Source organism: Magallana gigas, chromosome 4 (assembly GCF_963853765.1).
Source record: "Magallana gigas chromosome 4, xbMagGiga1.1, whole genome shotgun sequence".
NCBI classification, from domain to species: Eukaryota; Metazoa; Mollusca; class Bivalvia; order Ostreida; family Ostreidae; genus Magallana; species Magallana gigas.
The window spans coordinates 32,652,902-32,672,038 of record NC_088856.1 but is presented as its reverse complement, the minus strand read 5'-3'; the positions used below and the strand labels follow the sequence as shown (position 1 = coordinate 32,672,038).

At 34.4% G+C, this 19,137-nt stretch overlaps 3 protein-coding genes across 10 annotated transcripts in view; 2 read left to right on the top strand and 1 right to left on the bottom strand.

Annotated features, from left to right (window-relative positions):
- Positions 1 to 65: 65 nt before the first annotated feature.
- LOC105342572 (zinc finger and BTB domain-containing protein 42) lies at positions 66 to 3,733 on the top strand. 3 transcript variants are annotated; one of them, XM_034449351.2, is made up of 4 exons: positions 66 to 280; positions 834 to 1,313; positions 1,428 to 1,629; positions 1,768 to 3,733. In XM_034449351.2, the coding sequence occupies exons 2-4, from the start codon at positions 915 to 917 to the stop codon at positions 2,679 to 2,681; spliced, it is 1,515 nt and encodes a 504-aa protein (XP_034305242.2). In that variant the 5' UTR covers positions 66 to 280; positions 834 to 914; the 3' UTR covers positions 2,682 to 3,733. The 3 variants fall into 3 exon arrangements, with proteins under 3 accessions (XP_034305242.2, XP_034305243.2, XP_065938209.1); XM_034449352.2 differs by having other exon boundaries at positions 831 to 1,313; XM_066082137.1 differs by having other exon boundaries at positions 78 to 167.
- Positions 3,734 to 3,940: 207 nt separating this feature from the next.
- LOC105342562 (zinc finger protein 277) lies at positions 3,941 to 10,043 on the bottom strand. The gene is made up of 13 exons (XM_066083326.1): positions 10,037 to 10,043; positions 8,946 to 9,225; positions 8,583 to 8,674; positions 8,059 to 8,141; positions 7,605 to 7,696; positions 6,094 to 6,158; positions 5,685 to 5,730; positions 5,458 to 5,590; positions 5,120 to 5,199; positions 4,911 to 5,007; positions 4,697 to 4,789; positions 4,480 to 4,604; positions 3,941 to 4,162 (listed from the first exon to the last, which is right to left on the bottom strand). The coding sequence occupies exons 1-13, from the start codon at positions 10,041 to 10,043 to the stop codon at positions 3,988 to 3,990; spliced, it is 1,368 nt and encodes a 455-aa protein (XP_065939398.1). The 3' UTR covers positions 3,941 to 3,987.
- A 208-nt stretch (positions 10,044 to 10,251) lies between these two features.
- The window catches only part of LOC105342560 (voltage-dependent calcium channel subunit alpha-2/delta-2), a 28,508-nt gene continuing 19,622 nt past the window's right edge, over positions 10,252 to 19,137 (top strand). For all 6 annotated transcript variants that reach the window (XM_034449347.2, XM_034449346.2, XM_034449348.2 and 3 more), the window contains exons 1-9: positions 10,252 to 10,404; positions 12,540 to 12,615; positions 14,749 to 14,871; positions 15,442 to 15,507; positions 15,847 to 15,985; positions 17,085 to 17,216; positions 17,345 to 17,402; positions 18,657 to 18,707; positions 18,904 to 19,003. In XM_034449347.2, coding sequence (XP_034305238.2) covers positions 10,277 to 10,404; positions 12,540 to 12,615; positions 14,749 to 14,871; positions 15,442 to 15,507; positions 15,847 to 15,985; positions 17,085 to 17,216; positions 17,345 to 17,402; positions 18,657 to 18,707; positions 18,904 to 19,003 — 873 coding nt within the window. In that variant the 5' untranslated portion in view covers positions 10,252 to 10,276. The remainder of the gene's footprint in view (positions 10,405 to 12,539; positions 12,616 to 14,748; positions 14,872 to 15,441; positions 15,508 to 15,846; positions 15,986 to 17,084; positions 17,217 to 17,344; positions 17,403 to 18,656; positions 18,708 to 18,903; positions 19,004 to 19,137) is intronic.

The window sequence follows — 19,137 nt, the reverse complement described above, 5'->3', positions numbered from 1 at the left end:
TTTTATTTTAAAATAGACGACTAGAGTATTTTCAATCGGGAACTTATATGGTAACCATTATAGGTTTAGAATAGTATGATTGCCCATCAAGGGAGGGAATGTGTAAATACTTTGGATGACAGCTGCTGTCAAAACAGAAAAAGAATGCCTCGAAATTCAGTATTCAGGTGACAACATCCAATTTTTCATGAGCAGTTTGATGAAATATAAGTAATTCGGTGACGATTCGTTGTCGAAATTGTGATCAGGTTGATTGGTTCAAGTCTCGGTTGTCAAACGGGTAAGTGTCCTAAAATGATTAATTTTATCAGTGTTTAAGGCTCGTTAAAATAATTAGGCCTGTTGCTATTATTTTATCAATACTTAAAACTTGATTTTGGTTACCTTAAATAATGTGTTGTAATTAGTGAAATACGAGGCATCCAATCATAGGTTAAATAAAAGAGATTAATAATGTTCTACTTGCATGTAAAATGCTGAAAATTAAAATCTGGACAATAGTTTAACCAAATTAGGAAGGAGAGCCAGACGCGAATAAAAATAAAATAATTTTATTATTCTAAATCAGAAAATTGATTTGCAAAAACCTTAACGTTAAAAAAAAATCCCCACATTGTTAATATGCTTATTTTGGGTTGCTTCTATTTCATGGCACCGTTTGATCAGGATTGAAAGGGCAAAAAGAAAACAAAAAACAAAACAAAACGAGATTTATAGCTGGACAAAACTAAATGTATTTAGTTACATGAATACTTAAATGAATAGATATGAAAATGAATGAACATTGTTTTAACAAAATAATTAAAGCAATGTTTTGGTTTTTTGGTCAGTAGGATTTAGTACATGGTGATGTACAACCATCCAAAATGAAAGACAGACAAAGACAAGGATTGTAAGCATTTGACAGTTAACAAATGGAGTCAGCACCCCTTTCAATGGTCTACAGAAGTGAAAAACAGCTTCCAAAATTAAATTTGGCCTTCCAGGAGTTCTATGAGCATGAGGAGTTCTGTGACATCACCCTAGTAGCCACTACAAAGCGGTTCCGAGCCCACCGGGTGATCCTAGCTGCCTTCAGTCCATACTTCTATCAAGCTTTCTCTCAACAGAACAGCTATCTGTCGGAGTTCAGCTGCCATCGCTTCGATGAAGGCAGCCTAAAATGCCTGTTAGATTTCTGTTACTCAGGTGTGATTACTGTCAACTCGGTGTCAGCAGAGAAGCTCCTGTCAGTTGCTACAGTCTTACAAATCAAAGAAGTGGAGAAACTCTGCCAGACGTTTCTGAGAGCACATCAGGCATTTGTTCATGAGGTACAATTGATTTTTTGTATATGACCAGAGAAATTTCTAAATATTTTTAATGAAACTGATAAATTCTTGAAGTATGACTTTGTATTCATGGTTTGATACTTTTTAAATTTTCAGATTGGCACAGATATTCAGGAGAAGAATTCTTCACCATCTCCAAGGGGAAGGAGCTCTAGCGAGTTGTTTTTCGTCGAAAGTTCAGGTCGATTCAGTCCTGGAACTAGCCCTAATGTCTCCACATCAGGCCGTCCTGTTTCAGAGACCAGCTCTGTGGAGAACCCAGACCTGGATATAGTGAAGCAAGAGCACCCTGATCCAGGTGAAGGAGTAGAGAAAATATCAAAGGCCTTTAATACAGAATTTTAGTTATTCATTTGGAGTAAATTTTTTATACCCATATACCAGGTATGTATTTAATTTTGAAGTTTACTGAAAAATTCTTCATTACAATTTTCAGTAACTAGAGAGGAACATATGAGAGAGGAGCTTGTATCACCTGGCACCCTAGCCAAGAGGATGCAGTACCTACCTAACCCAGGCCTGAACATCATTGACATGACACAGCTATCTCCAACCTACCTAGGAACTCCATACCCCAGGCCCCTGCTGTTCCCGAGACCCTCTCCTCAGCCTTTTCATCTCTTTGCTCCAAAACTCAAAGAAAAGAACAAACTGGAAAGCAGCAATGAAATCAATGAAAGCAGAACTGATGAACATCATGGCCAGAGCTCTAACGTATCTGTAGAGACCAATTTCTCACAGAAATCCTCCGAATCAGTTGGACTAGAACAGTCAAGTGTCCAAGAGCATCAATCTCCTGACGAGGTTGAAAACTCAAAGTTGTACCATGCCTGCTCAATATGTCACCAGAAGTTCAACAGCAGCAAAGCCTTGAGCATCCATATGGTACTTCATGACAGAGGCCTCCAATCTTATATACCAAAGCGTAACAGAAAGGCTATTTTTCCGCAGAAACATGAGCACACAGGTAGTGAATATGGGAGCACCCCCGGGGAACTCTTCACATGTAGTACATGTGGCAAAAGTTTCAAAGACAACCGGTCACTGAAATTTCACCGCTACAACCATGTTTTGCGGCATGTCTGCCCTATCTGTGGCAAGCGTTTCTCCCGGAGCTGGAATCTACAGAGACACAAGAAATCTCACTTCAAGGTGGGCATGTCAGGATGGCAGGTCACGTCTGAAAATTCAGAGGACCTGGCCAGATCAGAAGACGAGGACGGGGAAAATCTGAGCAACTCCTTTAATGATGATGAGGATGTCCGCATGTCTTCTGCACAAGCAGAGGATGAACCGGTTGATTTGACAGAACCGGGCAAATCCGAGAGAGGAGAACTAGGGCCTCCTTAATTTTTACAATTCAAACTGTTTATGTGCAATGGTTTGTTATTCTATTTTGTTGAACTTACCTTTGTTGATCAACATTGTGATAGTTGTCGGACTGTATTTACCTTAATTGTCTATATAATCTCAAGCTTCTATTTTCATACTCCAGGGCATTGCGTCCCAAAGATTTATTACTGGTACATAGAATGTATACTCCTGTCCCCTATATGGCTGGTTCCATACTAGTATGCTGTATTATACATATAAGGTCATTTTATTTGTTGCAGACCAAGCTTTTATAAATCCCTCAGAGTTGTTTTTCATTATGTTATAGGAATGATTAAATGGACATGGATTAAATATTGTTTTTCTTTAAAAAATATTTAACACTAGAGTCTTTGTTCATAATTTAAACAACTGACTAAAATTCTGGCACTGTACTATATCTTATATTGAATATTTAAATTATATGCACAAGTTTATTACTGTGGGGCTGATTATGTGATCACTCATTAACAAAGTTTTAACTATTTTCAAATTGTGCACATGTAAATGTGTGCTGAAATGCTGGCATTTTGTGACTCCTGTATAGATTAATTATACTTTGTATATATATATATATGTGTCATTCAAATGTGGTTGGCAAATTTCTTGTTTTGTCGTACTTGAGAACATATGCAGTCTCTACTTATGTATCTAACTTTTGTTAAATGGCAAGTAAGTTGATCAGTTCACAATGTAGCTCTGGTAGAATTCTGTTTTACTTTAGACCCTCATCCATGTTGTCAGTGATATTTTTCTGTTATACAAATATGTATAAATATTATTATCTGTACAAAATGAAAAAAAAAACCCAAACAACATTGCATATATTGTTGAATGGATAATATACACGATTGTTGAGCGATATTTACTCTATTGTAGCCATGTTAACAGTTTTCATATTCTAAGCATTGTTAGCAGGTTTTAGTCTTTATGTTGTTGACATTGATTGTTTTGCCAGGTTGAGACACTTATGATTTGTTATGGGAATATATATTGTTATCTTTATCAATAAATTTAATATTAGTCAGATATTTATGTTTCCGTCATTGTCGTGTTATAACAGGGTTCACGTACATGTACAACCTAGCCAGCCAGACCCTAACGCAGCTTCCATTCCCTTCACACCAACTTGTATACATTTATTTAAATGAACAGTATTATATGTATAATGCTGCTAATGCAATATCTGAATGATTTTACTCAACATTGAACATTAGTTCATAAAAAAAGAAAATAGATTGAAAAACAAAATCAATTTATTGATCTATATTCCTTGCATCAACTTTCAAGTAATATCTCCTGATAGAATGTCTTTTCTAACACTTTCCTGTGCCAGTATAGTATTGAGGGAGGGAAGATCTTCCGCAATGACCTGATTTCTTCCACCTGCTACTTCATCTTCTTCATCATCATCCAGCTGACAGAGTAAGTTGTCATTCTCATAGGTAGGGAAGAAATACCTACAATGTTTCAAACTTCAATGTAAAATCTGATGGACACAGTCATTTGATTTTACACAATAACCATGTCGGAAAACCCACAGCCAGTCTCGAAAACGCTCACCATAAGGCCATGGATGTAAACCTAATTTTTTTTTATTATTCATAATCATCAATCCAACAAATTATTAGAAAGAAAGATATCATCAGCCTTTAAGATAACTGTCTATTCATCTCTTCTACCATATTTTCGTGCAAAAATCATATCAGATTCCAGCTGTTCTGGATGAGATGAAGCCCCACAATGAGGTGGATATTTTTGTTTACAGAGAACATACTGTGGTTGGTCCCAAACAGAGGGCTCAGGAAACCTGTCCACATGCTGCTGGCTATGCATGTGTTCCACCAACACTCTTTTGTCTGTGAACTTCTCCCCACAGCCATAGCAGCTCCCCAGATATATCTGAAAGGAAGGACAAAACCCTTCAATCATACAGACACTGATAGACTATATGCGCAGCCATTAAAATATATACCATGAACGTTTTCTAGTACCTGTCTTCTCATGAAGTTAATTAATTTTATCTGCTGGTAGAAATTGAGGTTGAGTCTCAGTTTCACATCCTTCAGATCAAAGTCATGTAGTTCCTGTAACGGAAAGTATATGAAATTAACTACAGCCTAGCGATACATTTGCTGGTACATAAGTACTGCTGTACAAACACTGAGTGGACCTGTCTGGAACTGGTCACATGATGCGGACACTGACCTGCATGTGGGCGGTGAGTTTGTGGGGCATGCAGGAGGAGAAGTCACAGAACAAACACACGGCCTGGGACCCCGCCTCCTCCCAGTCCTCCCAGCTCCTGAAACACGAATAAACCAAGTACAACAACGGGCAAAATTACAGAACTATCCATTGACATAAATAAATCAAGTGGGAGTAGTAAAACTCCTTAATTCATCAAGATAACTTACTCCTCGTCCTCGGTCTCGGTCTCTGTGCCTGGCTCATCATCTGGATCTGCCTGAATCATCTCCCAGCTTCTACCCATTTCCTGCAATTACAAACAAATAGCCATACAGGCACCTTTTCCTCTATGTACACAAATAGATTTATTTAATTATGTTTAGCTACATGCAAAATGATCTAACACTTTCAGTGACTCAATATTAAATATAAGATTCAATCTTAATAATTAAAATAATATCATTCACCCTTACATATCCTGATTACCCAATACAATTAATTCTTAATGCAGGAGTGTGGAAAACCTGCCTTTAATTAGATTTAAAGGAGACAAATGAACACCCACTAGATAATTGATGACGTAGAACTTGTCATATTTCCTGTTTTTGGGGTTGATCTTCTTGTGCTGTTTTTTCCTCATGTGTTCCTTTAATACTGTCTTGTCTTTAAATATCCGTTCACAGTATAAACACTGTAAACTGGAAAATAACACACACCATAATTTAAATAGATACACACAATTCAAATTGATAATGACAAAATTCAATTATTATTATAAATTTTTAAACTTACTTGTCTAATTTCCCTTGTAAATTATCAAGAAATTCATCTGTGTAAACTGCAACAATGAAAGGTGAAGTTGAGCTCATATATTTAGATGGTTTGCTCAAGCTATGTATGTTTACCTTAATCTTTGTTATTTTATTCTCTTATATACACTGTCACTGCTGAGAGAAAAATAAGAAATCAAATCAGCTAAATTTACACTGATCTCGAGAATGACCATTTTGACTTTAAAACCTGCAGATATCCCTGTTATTTGCTGAGGCTGCAAGTTTGAAGGAGATCGAGTGATACCACAAAATACATGTACAGGTACCCGGTACATAAAAATTGAACCTCCAAGAGTAAGACAGTAGACAACACTAAACAGATACCGTAACTAAGATAACTCATATTCAATTATATGAAAAATACAAACCTAAATTGTCTGGAAGTCCAATGCTAAATCCATGGCCATGGGTCATGTGATCGAACATCTCTGCTCTGAAACAAACATACAAAAAAAATTATGCCTGTGCATCTTCTCAATTTCATGTCAATGTGCACATGTACAAGTATATATCAAAGCTGACACGAATTCATAAAAACAATTGGTCGCCATATTAGTTTTAATCACTCCTCAACTGCCACTTGGGTATATATACTGGTCGAGAAAGTTACAATCAGTTGCTTTCCGATTGAGGCATCTAGGTTGCACGGATGCATTAACTATACAGTGTAGTAAAATGTTTGAAATGTTTGAAAAATAAATACAGAAAACTAAAATCAACAAGTGTTTGTAAGTGTTTGTAAAACACATATGCTCCCCTCCCTTGGAAACATCTGCAAAGAAAATGAATGGAAACTGCAAATAATTAAAACATCTGCGAAGAAAATAAATTTTTACAAGTCGAAGCAGCATAACTCTGTCAAAAATTAATCAATCAAACTTTTCCTAGATATTATCATGATAACCCTGTATACCAAATTTCATTTCAATATGTTCATCCTCTGTGAAGAAAATGAACGGAAAATACAAATAATTTGAATTTTTTGTACGTCCAAGGAGCATAACTCTGCTGAAAATTGCTCGATCGTACCCAACGTTGAACTTGATCTAGATATTATCATGATAAACCTGTATATCAGATTTCAATACACTATGTTCATCCTCTGCGAAGAAAATAAACAGAAACTGTTGATGGAGCGACCCACCAACAGACTGACAGTCAGACAGCAGCAAAGCAATGTGCCCTTCCTTCTTCTAAGGAGGGCATAATAAAACACAAGATATATTTATTCTTTGAAAGAATTTCCAAGGTATTTGTATTAATTTGCACAAAGTGCCGCCTTACTTCGCATGCACATTGAACATGTGTGTCGTTCATACAGAGTGCATAACGTTCACATCTTCTTGAAAACCCAGTGGCATCCAAACTACATCCAACACAGTAGATAAATGATAGTAAATCCAAGAAAGTAACAACGTTACATCATTTCCATCAGTTTCTACAAAAAACTTTGTTTCTAAAATCCATGCGGTCATTGAAATTGCTCAATCTGCCACAGTGTGTAGTTTGCACATGTGCGATGTTATATCATACACAGGAATGTTCTACAATGATCAATGCTTTTTGGAATATGTGTGCCTGTCTTGTTTCGTCGTTTATTGAATATTCCTTACCAGTGCAGTGGTTGTTGTATTATTTTCCTTCAAAACGCGTTTCTACAAGTCTTTCTTCAAATGTAATGTGTTCGGGTCAGTGAAACACCTGAATGCGACGAAGCATGAATAGTACTATCTACCATATATAGGGGGTTAGTAGCAATGAACAGAACAATACAAATTGACATCTAATATAGCAGTAGTCGGAGATAAAAGGGAAATAATGCGTATTTATGAATTCATGCCAGCTTTAATTGCAATATTTATAATTTCCCCTTTCTGACCTGTTTCCTGAGAAGTGATCCCGACAGAAGAGACAGGTTCGACTGAAGGTTTCATCTTCTCTCTCTTTCTGCTGCTGAGCCAGAACTTTCTCCTGACGTTAGAAAGACACACTTATTTTTTTTCAATTAATCAGAAAACGGCTTGAAATTTGTGATTACAATTTAAATACTCCTCTTTAGCACATGGCATATACGCTTTCAAAAAAGATATAGGTTATATAATGCAAAATCATCTTGTTAATGGATGCACATTGTACATTTTCTGAATACGATTACATTCTCATGTATTAAATATAATTTTTTTTTTCATTTAAAGGGGTTGACTTGCTTTCTGATTATCATAAGTAATACACAAATCGTGTCCCCATGTTAAACTAAAATATTTAAATTACCCATAAATATTGGTCCCAAAAAATGAAGAAAAAAAAATTCTTCACAAATTCAAATAACTCACTAATTTCTTTTTCTGCAGAAATTCTCTAAGTGTTTTGTCTTCTGCAAGGACATCACACAGCAGGTAGTACTGTTCTTTGGATTCTGAGAACAATAAAAACAACAGGCCTATCAGCCACATTGTGCTCATCTATACAAAAACGTCCAAAAGATGTGTAGAAATAATTAATACCTGTAAGTATTCTGATGGGTATAAAAATTTTAGACACAGAGTAACTGGGTAAATCTGTAAACATATTAATGCCTTACTTTTACTTTTTTCCATCATCTTGCTTCTTTTTATCAATTCAAATGTCCCTCACCAAATAAATAGTTATTGATGTTGAACAATTGAAAAAGTAAGAAAATGCTAGTTGCATATCAGATACATAAAAAATATTTGAGAAATGTGTTCTTCTAAGATGTGGAGATATCACTCTTTCAGATATCATTAGGAAGAAATGTGGTGAAAAATGGATACCCAGTAATTGTACAATAGTCCTAAAATTATTTAACCATCTGTTTAAATTGCACATTGTAACATACCTTTGTCTCTATCACTAGTCTTTGTAGATATGATTGAACAAAAATTTGTTAGATCCTCCTCCAAAAATCTCTGTCTCCAGTAGGTGAGATACCTAAACATATATACTCACAATTATCAAATAGTGTTTTACTTAAAAGAATTGATTTTTCACAAAATCAAAAGGGAAAACTCTCTACAGGTAGAATTCAGCATCAAATTAATATTTTTAAGAAATGTTCAACATGTTCAATACATTGGCTCTTCATATTTAAAAACATTACATGGTGTAGAAAGAAAATGACTTGAGTAGAAAACAATTTGCTAAATTTGGAGACAATCAAGTGGGAACAACTTAAAAAAGACCATGCAATCACATGACTTACTTTTTTAAGTCTGTTATAAGATTAACATCTCCTATCACGAACTTATGGTTTACTGCCAAATGCCTCAACAAGTCCTCTTTTTGAACGGTAGCGTTGAATTGCTCTTGACAAAACAAACACAGGACATCTCCTGAACACTGTGTAGGGGAACCCTCTCGTTCAGATCCTTCAGATTCATGGTAGAACAAGTTCAAACTCTCCAATATAGGTTTATCTGCACCTAAAAAATTGTTAATGTGTCTAAAAGTGCTAAAAAGTATTGTTACAGCATGTGCATAGGCTCAGTAGTGCCATGCTCCTACAAGCACCAGCTTTAATGAATTAACCCTTAATTTAGCTCAGTTAGCAGAGCATTGGTTTTAAAAATGTATTTAAAGGGTCTTGTGTTTGAACCTAGTTGTAAACATACCCTGATTCTATTAACAAATTAATCCATGTGGAGTAGATTGAAGAGTCTCATGTGAGATTTCTAAAGGATAAAAATCTTAAAAGAAAAGGGAGAATAATGTAATAGTGTGTTATGTATATGTAAGGATAACAACTGCTATGCTCCTACTAGCACCAGCTAGTAGATTGACCTTTTAGCTCAGTTGGTAGAGTGTTGGTTTTTAAACTAAAGGGTCCTGTGTTCGAGCCTAGTTTTAAACATACTCAGATTCTATTACAATATCAAATACATGTAACTAAAATGTTGGCATCTACTTGGCTTCACTAATTATTAATCAGGAGGCTTAACTTTCTACAAGTTACACTGTAAATTTAAGTTCAATATACATCATTCATGCATGTAGTCCAGGATCTACTTTAATTTATTATCATATCGGACAAGTTAAGAACAGTTAATATTACATTCTATGGCAATGCGTACTAGAAGTTATACTTAATCAATCGAAGTTCAGTTTTTCACTTTAAAAACATTCATTACATGCTCATTGTTCAAATTAGAATAAGTCTTTCATATCACTGTGTCATCGCTTGGTTGAACGTTACTCAAAATAAATTGTATGAATTTGAGCCATTTCCCCTGTCAAAAGTAGGCATAGATGAGTGAGTATATATATAATAGCATTATCTAAAATTTATTGACTTACTTTGCATGTCTATATATAAACTGGTTCTCGTTTATTTGATTAGGTAAGTCAATCCATAAATCATTCGTATTTTCAAAACATTCAATTTATACTAAATTTAAAATTGCATTACACAACTCAGTTTATGTTTCTATCTGTTAAATACACAAAAAGCTATCTCTAATCTAAAATTTATACCGATTTGTATAAATCGATGAATATAGATAAGCATCTATGAAATGGCTTAGAGAACCAGTTTATATGTTGATATATACACCAAAACGAGACGTCATGGCGGCAAGATGTACTTCTTCTGCCTTTCAAACGTTTCTTCTTGTGTTTGTGCTGCCCACATTAAGCTTTGGGATGAATATGCCAAACGAAACACTGTAAGTTGAAGATTATGTTGTTTGAATTGTGATTATCGTTTTGTTTGCCACATGATTAAATATATATCATCTGGGTACTGAAGCTGACTTTCACAAACTAGGGTAAGAGGCTCCTTAAGGATATTTTCTCCGTTTACTAGAATATTCTTAGAAGAAAAAACTATGTTTTCAATATCATATTGCACACCAAATGAAACTTGTCTTATATACAATTAATATTTGAAGTGAGCGGGTGAGTAAGTAAATGTATGAGCATGGCTATTCTTAGTACGTTACAGCTGTGTTATATGACACCTTGTTAATGAGAGTCTGGGATGCATAGGGTGTAATGACTGACACATGTTGAGAAATGGATGCCAATCGCTTCTGTGATATATATAGAAAAGAGGGGGCTGATATACTGGTCAAAGTAACTTGACTTGGGTTATAATGATCACTATTATAACTATAAATGCTGTATATCACTAAATGTATATTTGTTTAATAGCAAACAGGCATTATTAAGCATATATACATGTAAACCTCCAGTTATAAAAAAGATCTAGATTTTAAACCCTAATGAAGTAGTATTTCAGGCTGTCTTTTTTACACCTTATACATGAATATAGAGCCTCATATCTGATACTAAGACTATCAGTGAAATAGATAAGTCTTAAACAATATCAACATGATCAAGACCAGTCACATGAAGTTGCAGAATTTATTATTATCCTTTTGTTATGATAAAAAAAAATATACATGTATATAATTATGTAAATTAATAGAACTCCATGGTGCTATATAGAATCATAGATACTGAATTTTTAAAATTAAACTATGTTCATGACAGTGTGTGTACCTACCAGAAATATTTACAGATAATGATGATAAAATCTATGGAAATGTATTTCTACCTCTCGTGTCCAGCATTTCATTTAACTTATTGGATTATCTTAAATTTATAGACTTAAATTGATAATGCTGGATGTTCCAGAGGAACACATTTTTCCAGCATTGTTTGACTTTGTATGGTGCTTATCTATGACACAAGGCAGTTTACAGTTATAATTAGAGCATTAGATATGGATTATAAATGTTTTTCACCTCAATCTAACCAACAAAAAAAGTTTTCAAATGTGTATGCTCAGTAGTGTTGTTACGATAGTCGACGACTATCAAAAAATCAGTGCTGAAAGCAGCAGGCCGGCGACAATCGATAGTAAATTTTATCATTGATAGTCGCTAAAATTCAGTCACCTGACAGATAACCTTTTATTGCACAGCAATATTCATAAAAAACGACTAAAGTATTATTGTACAGTGACCAACTTAGGGGTGACTTGCTTTGTGATCGGTAACCTCACCGGAATTTCCTCCGAAAGAAAAGTTGAAGTCGTCCTGTATGCTGAGTTTACGATCGTGTTAATTAAACCCAAAGGCAATAAAATGATAATTATCAAATTCATAAGACGTTTTTACATGCTCAGTTAACCCCTTTTGTAATTAGTTAATAATACTGCCAAATTATTGCTAAAATAATCATAAAACCATTTGTTTACAGTTGTCTTCAAAATTAAACAGATTCGCTTCATAAATTTCATTACTAACAGGATGAAAAAAAATTAATCTTTGTTGGAATTTGAAAGTTTACATAATCGATTTTAAAATCGATTGTGAGCTGCCGATTCAATTTGATGATCGATAGTAAAATTGGTCAGATTTTACAACACTAATGCTCAGATAAGCATTTGAAAGAGCCATAGTTTCTAATGGCATCAAAATTCAAAAAAGGAGAGTTAAGTAAAATCTTGAATTTCAAATTCTTCAGCAAAATACAGAATGATATTGTTATTAATGATAAGTATTTACAAACCTTTGTTTTTTTTATTTAATTGTCAAATTAAAAGTTTTAATTGTTCTTATAAGATACCTGCTCGAGGATATATTTAATGTGACCTCACTGTAAAGTGGGCCTGTTTTGTGTGTGTGTGTGAAGTTTTTATGCAATACTAAGACTATTTTCCAATCAAGTGAACATTTTGAAGGAACTTTGCAGTGCTCTCAGTTTGCTGAGTTAACATGTGTTGAGAATGTTTAGTACCGGTACATGTACTAAGAGGAGAACCAAATTCTGACTTTCTGTTATTGTTTTGTAGGGTGAGGACGTGGGCGGAGCAGCTGGGTAGGAACATTGCAGGCTTTGACAAGAGGAGTTTGCCATTTACCACCATAGTAAGTTGGTGGACACCTGTCATAGGGTCACAAAGTAGTGTACACTGCTGTGTATAGGCAGCACCTGTAAAGTTATTGGTGTTTTGGCTCCTCTAGCCTTGTGGTTTTGTGTTAGGTCTCTCCCTTGCTCATCTTGATTTATTACATTTCGATTTCATCCCATCTAAAGATAATTATAGATATTATCCTATTGAACGATTTCCAATCACCAGCATTGTTTGATAAGTCTAAATTATCCGGAATTTCTTTATCTGTACCATAAATCTGCCTTTTATATAGACAAATTTAATTAGTCTTGAAGTGTTTAATAGTTTGTTATGCCCTCCTTCGAAGAAGGGAGGGCATATTGCTTTGCCTGTCGGTCGGTCCGTCAGTCCACCAACATTTCCGTTCATTTTCTTCGCAGAGGATGAACATATTGAAATGAAATTTGGTATACAGGTTAATCATGATAATATCTAGGTCAAGTTCAATATTTAGTATGATAGACCTATTTTCGACAGAGTTATGACCCTTGGACGTAGAAAAATACTAGTTTTTTGCAGTTCTTGCTCATTTTCTTCGCAGAGGATGAACGTATTGAAATGAAATTTTGTATACAGGTTTATCATGATAATGTCTAGGTCAAGTTTGATTCTGGGTATGATAGAGCAATTTTCGACAGAGTCATGACCCTTGGACGTAGAAAAATACTAGTTTTTTGCAGTTCTCGCTCATTTTCTTCGCAGAGGATGAACGTATTGAAATGAAATTTTGTATACAGGTTTATCATGATAATGTCTAGGTCAAGTTTGATTTTGGGTATGATAGAGCAATTTTCGACAGAGTTATGACCCTTGGACTTAGAAAAATTCCAGTTATTTGAAGTTTACGTTCATTTTCTTTGTGGATGTTTTCAAGGGAGGGAAGTGTTTCACAAATATCTCTTGTTTGCAAAGATTTGCTACTGATATATTCATACTATACATGCATTTTATTTATTCACTTCAGTTATTCTATATCCTTTTTGACTATGATATTCAGATTGTGCATTTTAAGAAACATAAGTGTTCTATTTTTGGTTAATCTGTTTTTTCTGAATGCTGTGACATGGTATCATTAAATCACATTATAGCATTTCACTATTATCATGCCTGTCATGCTACTTGACTTAAATGTTCAAATCCTGCATGATGCATGTGCATGAAAAACATCCTGATGGTAATTCTCATGTAATAGTGCAAGTGGCCTTTAGGCTTTATCATTACTCACAAATATTCACCATAACAGTACAAGTTACTGTTGACATATGTAGGCATGCATATATTCAGGGCTCTAGATGAGGCACATACTCTAAAAATATTTTTTTTTTTATAATGTCAACTGCACACCTGATGGTTCTTATGGAAAACAAATAAACCTCTATTATTCTTTTCAGTTTGGTTTTACTTTTTACTTTTTTTTTCAACCAATAAAAATGCAGTCAATTTTAGTTTTTCATTATGGGTTATATACCAGATACTGACTGGAGTTGTTGTTATTTAAGAATGAAACTTAATAATGTTGTTATGTAAGGCAAATCAAAAGTTCATTTTGTACAAAACACAAAATATCACAAGTTTTTATTTATAAGGATCTCTTTTAATGTTTCCAAAGTGTTGCCATAATTAGGAGGATAATGAAAGTTTATTCTCCCACGAAAATCATGTCTCTCTTGGGATCTCTTAGATATTGCCTGGAGAAATGTAATATTTTTGAGGCAGTTAATTTACCTGGTACACATATCTGGAGCATTTATACAATGAATTGTTTATTATAGCTAATTAACATAGGATTACATGACAGACTTTGGGTTTAATAGTTTGCCAGATCTAAGAAAGCAAACAGTACATGTACCAATATACTTCAACTCCCAGTCGTAACTATAACCACTAATTTTCAGGTACCATGAGTAGTGCATAATTATGTTAGTGCTGTAGAATTTTAATTTTATGTCAAATCAGCTTAAAACATCTAATGGTAGCAAATGAAAGAAATTAAAATATTGCATGTATTTCTGATAAATATGGTCACTAGATATGTCTTCTTGTAATCATGGAATAGTTTGAAGGAGTAAGTTTTTTCTGCACTAGGGTGTTTGCTTTTCATTCACAGCGAACCTTCTTTGATGAGAGTACGAAGGAGTCAGAGGTGGAGGAAGTGAATGGGACGGCCCTGATCCTTGAGATGGCGGATCAGGTGGCCCAGATGTTGGGGAACAAAACAGCAGCCCTCAAGGTGCACTTATATGTTGTATTTACTTACCATAATAGTACTGTAAGGAGATTATTGGAAGGACAGAGAAATCTTGTTTATACATGTACAAAGCTTATTGCTGTAGTTAGGAGTTCAGTGTACAGAGGTAGATGGGTTTGGATGGGGTTTAGGGGTAACCAGATACCGATTATTAAGTGAATTACCCTGTACACATGGTTTACTTTTAGATGTCTTCTGTGACAAATATTATAATGTTAGAGGTGATGATGGTTGATCTTGGTAAAGTACACAATACATACTGGTATGAAATAATGAAATAATCATTGAGTGATGACAAGGCATATGGATTTTGTATGATGAAATGTTTTTATCACACTTCTTAACATTCATAAGACATCCCAGCTTTAAATAGTAGATGATAAAAGAAAAACAAGTATGACAGTTTTAATAGAGTGTGATAAGAAACTTGCATCACATGACAGTCATACTGTGAATTGTCCTCTCATATCTTGTGATATATAGCATTTAAGACATATAAAACAGTCATGAGCTTATAGAGACATTATTTATAAAGATATGCCTTGGTTTTAGCGGGCTGTGAAAGTCGCAGAATCGGCAGCTGCCCGTCACAACTACTCCGAAAACATCAAAGAATCGGTGAGTCAACTCTAGTACATGTACGATGTGAGACAAACAAAACTCTGACCAAGTATAAGTACACGTTATCAGAGCAAGGATAAAACATCCATTCTTGTGGTGTGAATGTATTGAATTAAGTTCATTGCCAGAAAAGTTTGCCTTCATTTCTCTATCATATTGCTATTTGTAGAATCTAGAGCTCCTTAATTCGTGCCTCAGATGTAGTCATAGTCTTATACAATGGTTCATTAAGAAATTTTTCTTAGAGAAACTACAAAATATTTGGAAGTTGCAATGGGTATACTTCAAATGATGAACCAAAATCATAATGTAAAACAAACGCATTGTCTTTTTTAGAATTTGGTGAACTATTACAAATCCAAGGATGATGCATGCATCAGTGTGTGCAAAATTCTGGAGTATAGTGAGAAGTTCAGGCAAGGAATAAATGCATCAGTCTCATCAGTTCACATTCCAGTGGAAATCTACGATAAAGGTCAGGCTTTAACAGTCAAAAGTATAAGAACACACATCTAGGTGTTTTAGACCAAAATTTTATCTTTAACTTTTTTGTATGAATTGGTTTACCTATGCATTTTGAATGATTGACCAATATTTGAATGTTAGAAGTCAGGATACAAGCAAGATACCGAGGAAATAAGTCGAAGTTATGTAAACAAAGCTGAAGTCTTATGTTTGTTTACAAATCATGAAAAGTAAAGAAATTACCACTTCTTTGACAAAATACCTTGTGGCAAATAAGATAAACTGATTATATGCTTTTAAATAAGTCTATTAACAACAAAAAGTAACATTAGATTGAAACTTTTACTAATGCAACAGAATTGTACACAATAGCAAGACTTGAGCTTTGTTTACAAAACAAAGAATTCTTATATATGTAACTTGATATTTGACTTTCAAATTCTGACAAGGCATTTAAAATATCCATGTTGACCATTCTAGACATTAAAAATGTAAAAATAAATTTTGATTTTGAGCTCAAATTGTGTCCAAGTCCTATTAAGAAAACTGATTGTGATTCACAGCTCTATAGAAATCTGCAGTCCAACCAGTTTATCAATGGAATGAAACCTTTAGCAACCTAAGAAAAATCACAGACTGCACGAAATAATCATGATGATGCCAAACTTTAATTCCCATTGAAGACGAATTGCCTTTTTCTTTTATCAAATGTACTGATGTACATTAACAATAATTTGTTAATTTTACTTACTCTTTACGATCAATTCATCAACTTGTTAAGAGAAAAATGTAAACAATAAAATGCTTTCTTTGATGATTCATGCAGGTTATGAAGTAAGCAATCATTACAGAAAAAAATTACATAACCTGCATTAGCATAACCTGATGACTCGTATTTTTTCTGCAAACTTTCTTCCTTTATCGCCCGCAAAAATCACCAACTAAATTATTTTAATGTCCAGTTAACACCGATATGTAGTGTCTCTTGCCTCGAATTTTAAAATGAAATGGAATGAACAAAGATTTTGATTTTTTTGGCATAAATCAGTGTTGTCTAATTGAAATAAACATAAGAAATGAGATCTATACGATGACAACAACTTTTGCAGATCCAGAGATCCTCAATGCTCTGAAGTGGTCCCATGAGCTGGATAAAGTTTTTCGAGAGAACTATGAGGAGGACAAGGAAATACTGTGGCAGTACTTTGGCAGCCAGACTGGTTTTATGCGCTCATTTCCAGGTGTGTTGTTTCAGCTGGATTAATATGTAAAAGTTACTGTGATATCAGAAACAGAGAGAATTATTGGAGTATGCTAAAAAAGGGACACGAGATGTTTAGACTGATTTGTCCGGTTTTTTTTGTTGCAGCCAGTAAATGGAGGCAGACAGGAGAGGTGGATTTGTATGATGTCCGTCGCAGGCCATGGTTTGTATTCAGCAGTTGATCATTTAATTTCATAGGCATGAACTGCTAAAAATCCAGTATTTAGACCATCATAAATTAATTCCTTGGCTCTCAGGCCCACCTGCATTTGATTTAACATAGGAGTATATAGAGTAAATCTTTAAAAATCTTCTTCTCAGAAACCAATCAGCCAAGAAAGCTGAAACTTTTGTGGAAGCATTCCCAGGTAGTGTAGATTCAAGTTTTTTAAAGTCAAAATCTTGAGAAGTCGGGTTGGGCCATATTGGGGATCCAAATGTACAAAGGAACACATTAATCACAAAAACTGAAATGTTATCACATATGGTTGAACTTATATGCAAGCATTTTGACATATTGCTGATTCTTTAAAATTGTTTAGACTCTCACACCTGGATGATTCTTGGGTCTCACAAGGGGTTCAGAGTTTGATGTGGGTTTATATCCCATATATAAACAATTGTTTACAATTGATCAGGATCTTGTTGAGAAGTACGATGCTCAACATGTGATATGACTATAAAATCATTCAGTTAAAAGACTTGATTATAAACATAAGAATATTCAAGGGGAAATAGATTTTTATTTTTACAGGATTCACATGTATTCTACTATATTGTCCAGATATTTTGTATTATGAGCTGATTTTATCATGCCTTTTGTTCCTCAGGTGAGCGAAGTGGCCCATGCGCCTATTGTTATGTATATGATTGAACTGGTTCAAATTTTCAAAGTAGATATCTTTTTGTACCCGTAATTAAAATCCAATCAAGGTTGTCCAGCATTAGCCCACTAAGTCTCAAAATCAAGGTTTTTTTCTTCCTAAATATGTCTGTTACATATAAGTACTTTATGTATGATTTAAAAGTTTGATTCAGATATCGAGGTGTTTTGCAAAGTCATAGCATTTCTCATCTAAGTTTCAATGGAAAGTAGAGAGAAATTGTAGAAAATAGACAATAAGGATCAATATTCTCTGCTTTTCCACTGAGCCATTTATTGATAATTATAATATGATAGTAACACGTTAAGAGTGCTATGCTTTTTCTGTAAAAAAAAACAAAACTTCCCAAATTTGGGTGAAATTAAATGTTGCTGACGAGGATTAGTTATCCCAACACAATTAATGCCAATGGTATTTGAATTGTATGACATGTTATAGAATTCTAATTCATTGAAAAGAAAAACACAAATTATGAATATGAGATAACACAGGTGAGTAGGGGTCACTGACCAGGATATGTGTTGCTGTTCCAGGTACACTCAGGGCTCCAGCTCCCCCAAAGACATGCTGATCCTCATAGATACGTAAGTCAGACAGCAGTGTGTAAATGTAGCTCAGTGATTAACAATAAGTCAGACAGCAGTGTGTAAATGTAGCTCAGTGATTAACAATAAGTCAGACAGCAGTGTGTAAATGTAGCTCAGTGATTAAAAGTAAACATCATTATAATGACTGTCAGGGCATGCCCAATCTCTGACTGATTCGTTGTCATGGTTACAGGAGCGGCAGTGTTGTGGGACAGTCTCTCCAGTTGATGAAAGTGGCCGTCAAGTCCATCCTGGATACACTCGGGGAAAATGACTTTGTACAGATTGTTCAGGTAAGGACATTTCTCTCTTATTTTGATTTGATGGATTTTAACGATTCATATACTGATATAGAAAATTATTGAAGATATCCAAGGATCAAATAAAGAATTTTTATTTTAAACAAATACATTATAAATTACTGCAA

What these genes read in the sequence shown, in the direction of transcription:
- LOC105342572 (XM_034449351.2), top strand. Translation starts at nt 915, where the DNA reads ATGGAGTCAGCACCCCTTTCAATGGTCTACAGAAGTGAAAAACAGCTT. An exon ending in ATCAGGCATTTGTTCATGAG is followed by an intron (nt 1,314 to 1,427) that starts GTACAATTGATT and finishes TTAAATTTTCAG; the next exon opens with ATTGGCACAGATATTCAGGA. An exon ending in GCAAGAGCACCCTGATCCAG is followed by an intron (nt 1,630 to 1,767) that starts GTGAAGGAGTAG and finishes TACAATTTTCAG; the next exon opens with TAACTAGAGAGGAACATATG.
- LOC105342562 (XM_066083326.1), bottom strand. An exon ending in TTCTGCAGAAAAAGAAATTA is followed by an intron (nt 7,697 to 8,058) that starts GTGAGTTATTTG and finishes TTCTAACGTCAG; the next exon opens with GAGAAAGTTCTGGCTCAGCA. An exon ending in ACCGAGACCGAGGACGAGGA is followed by an intron (nt 5,008 to 5,119) that starts GTAAGTTATCTT and finishes TTCGTGTTTCAG; the next exon opens with GAGCTGGGAGGACTGGGAGG.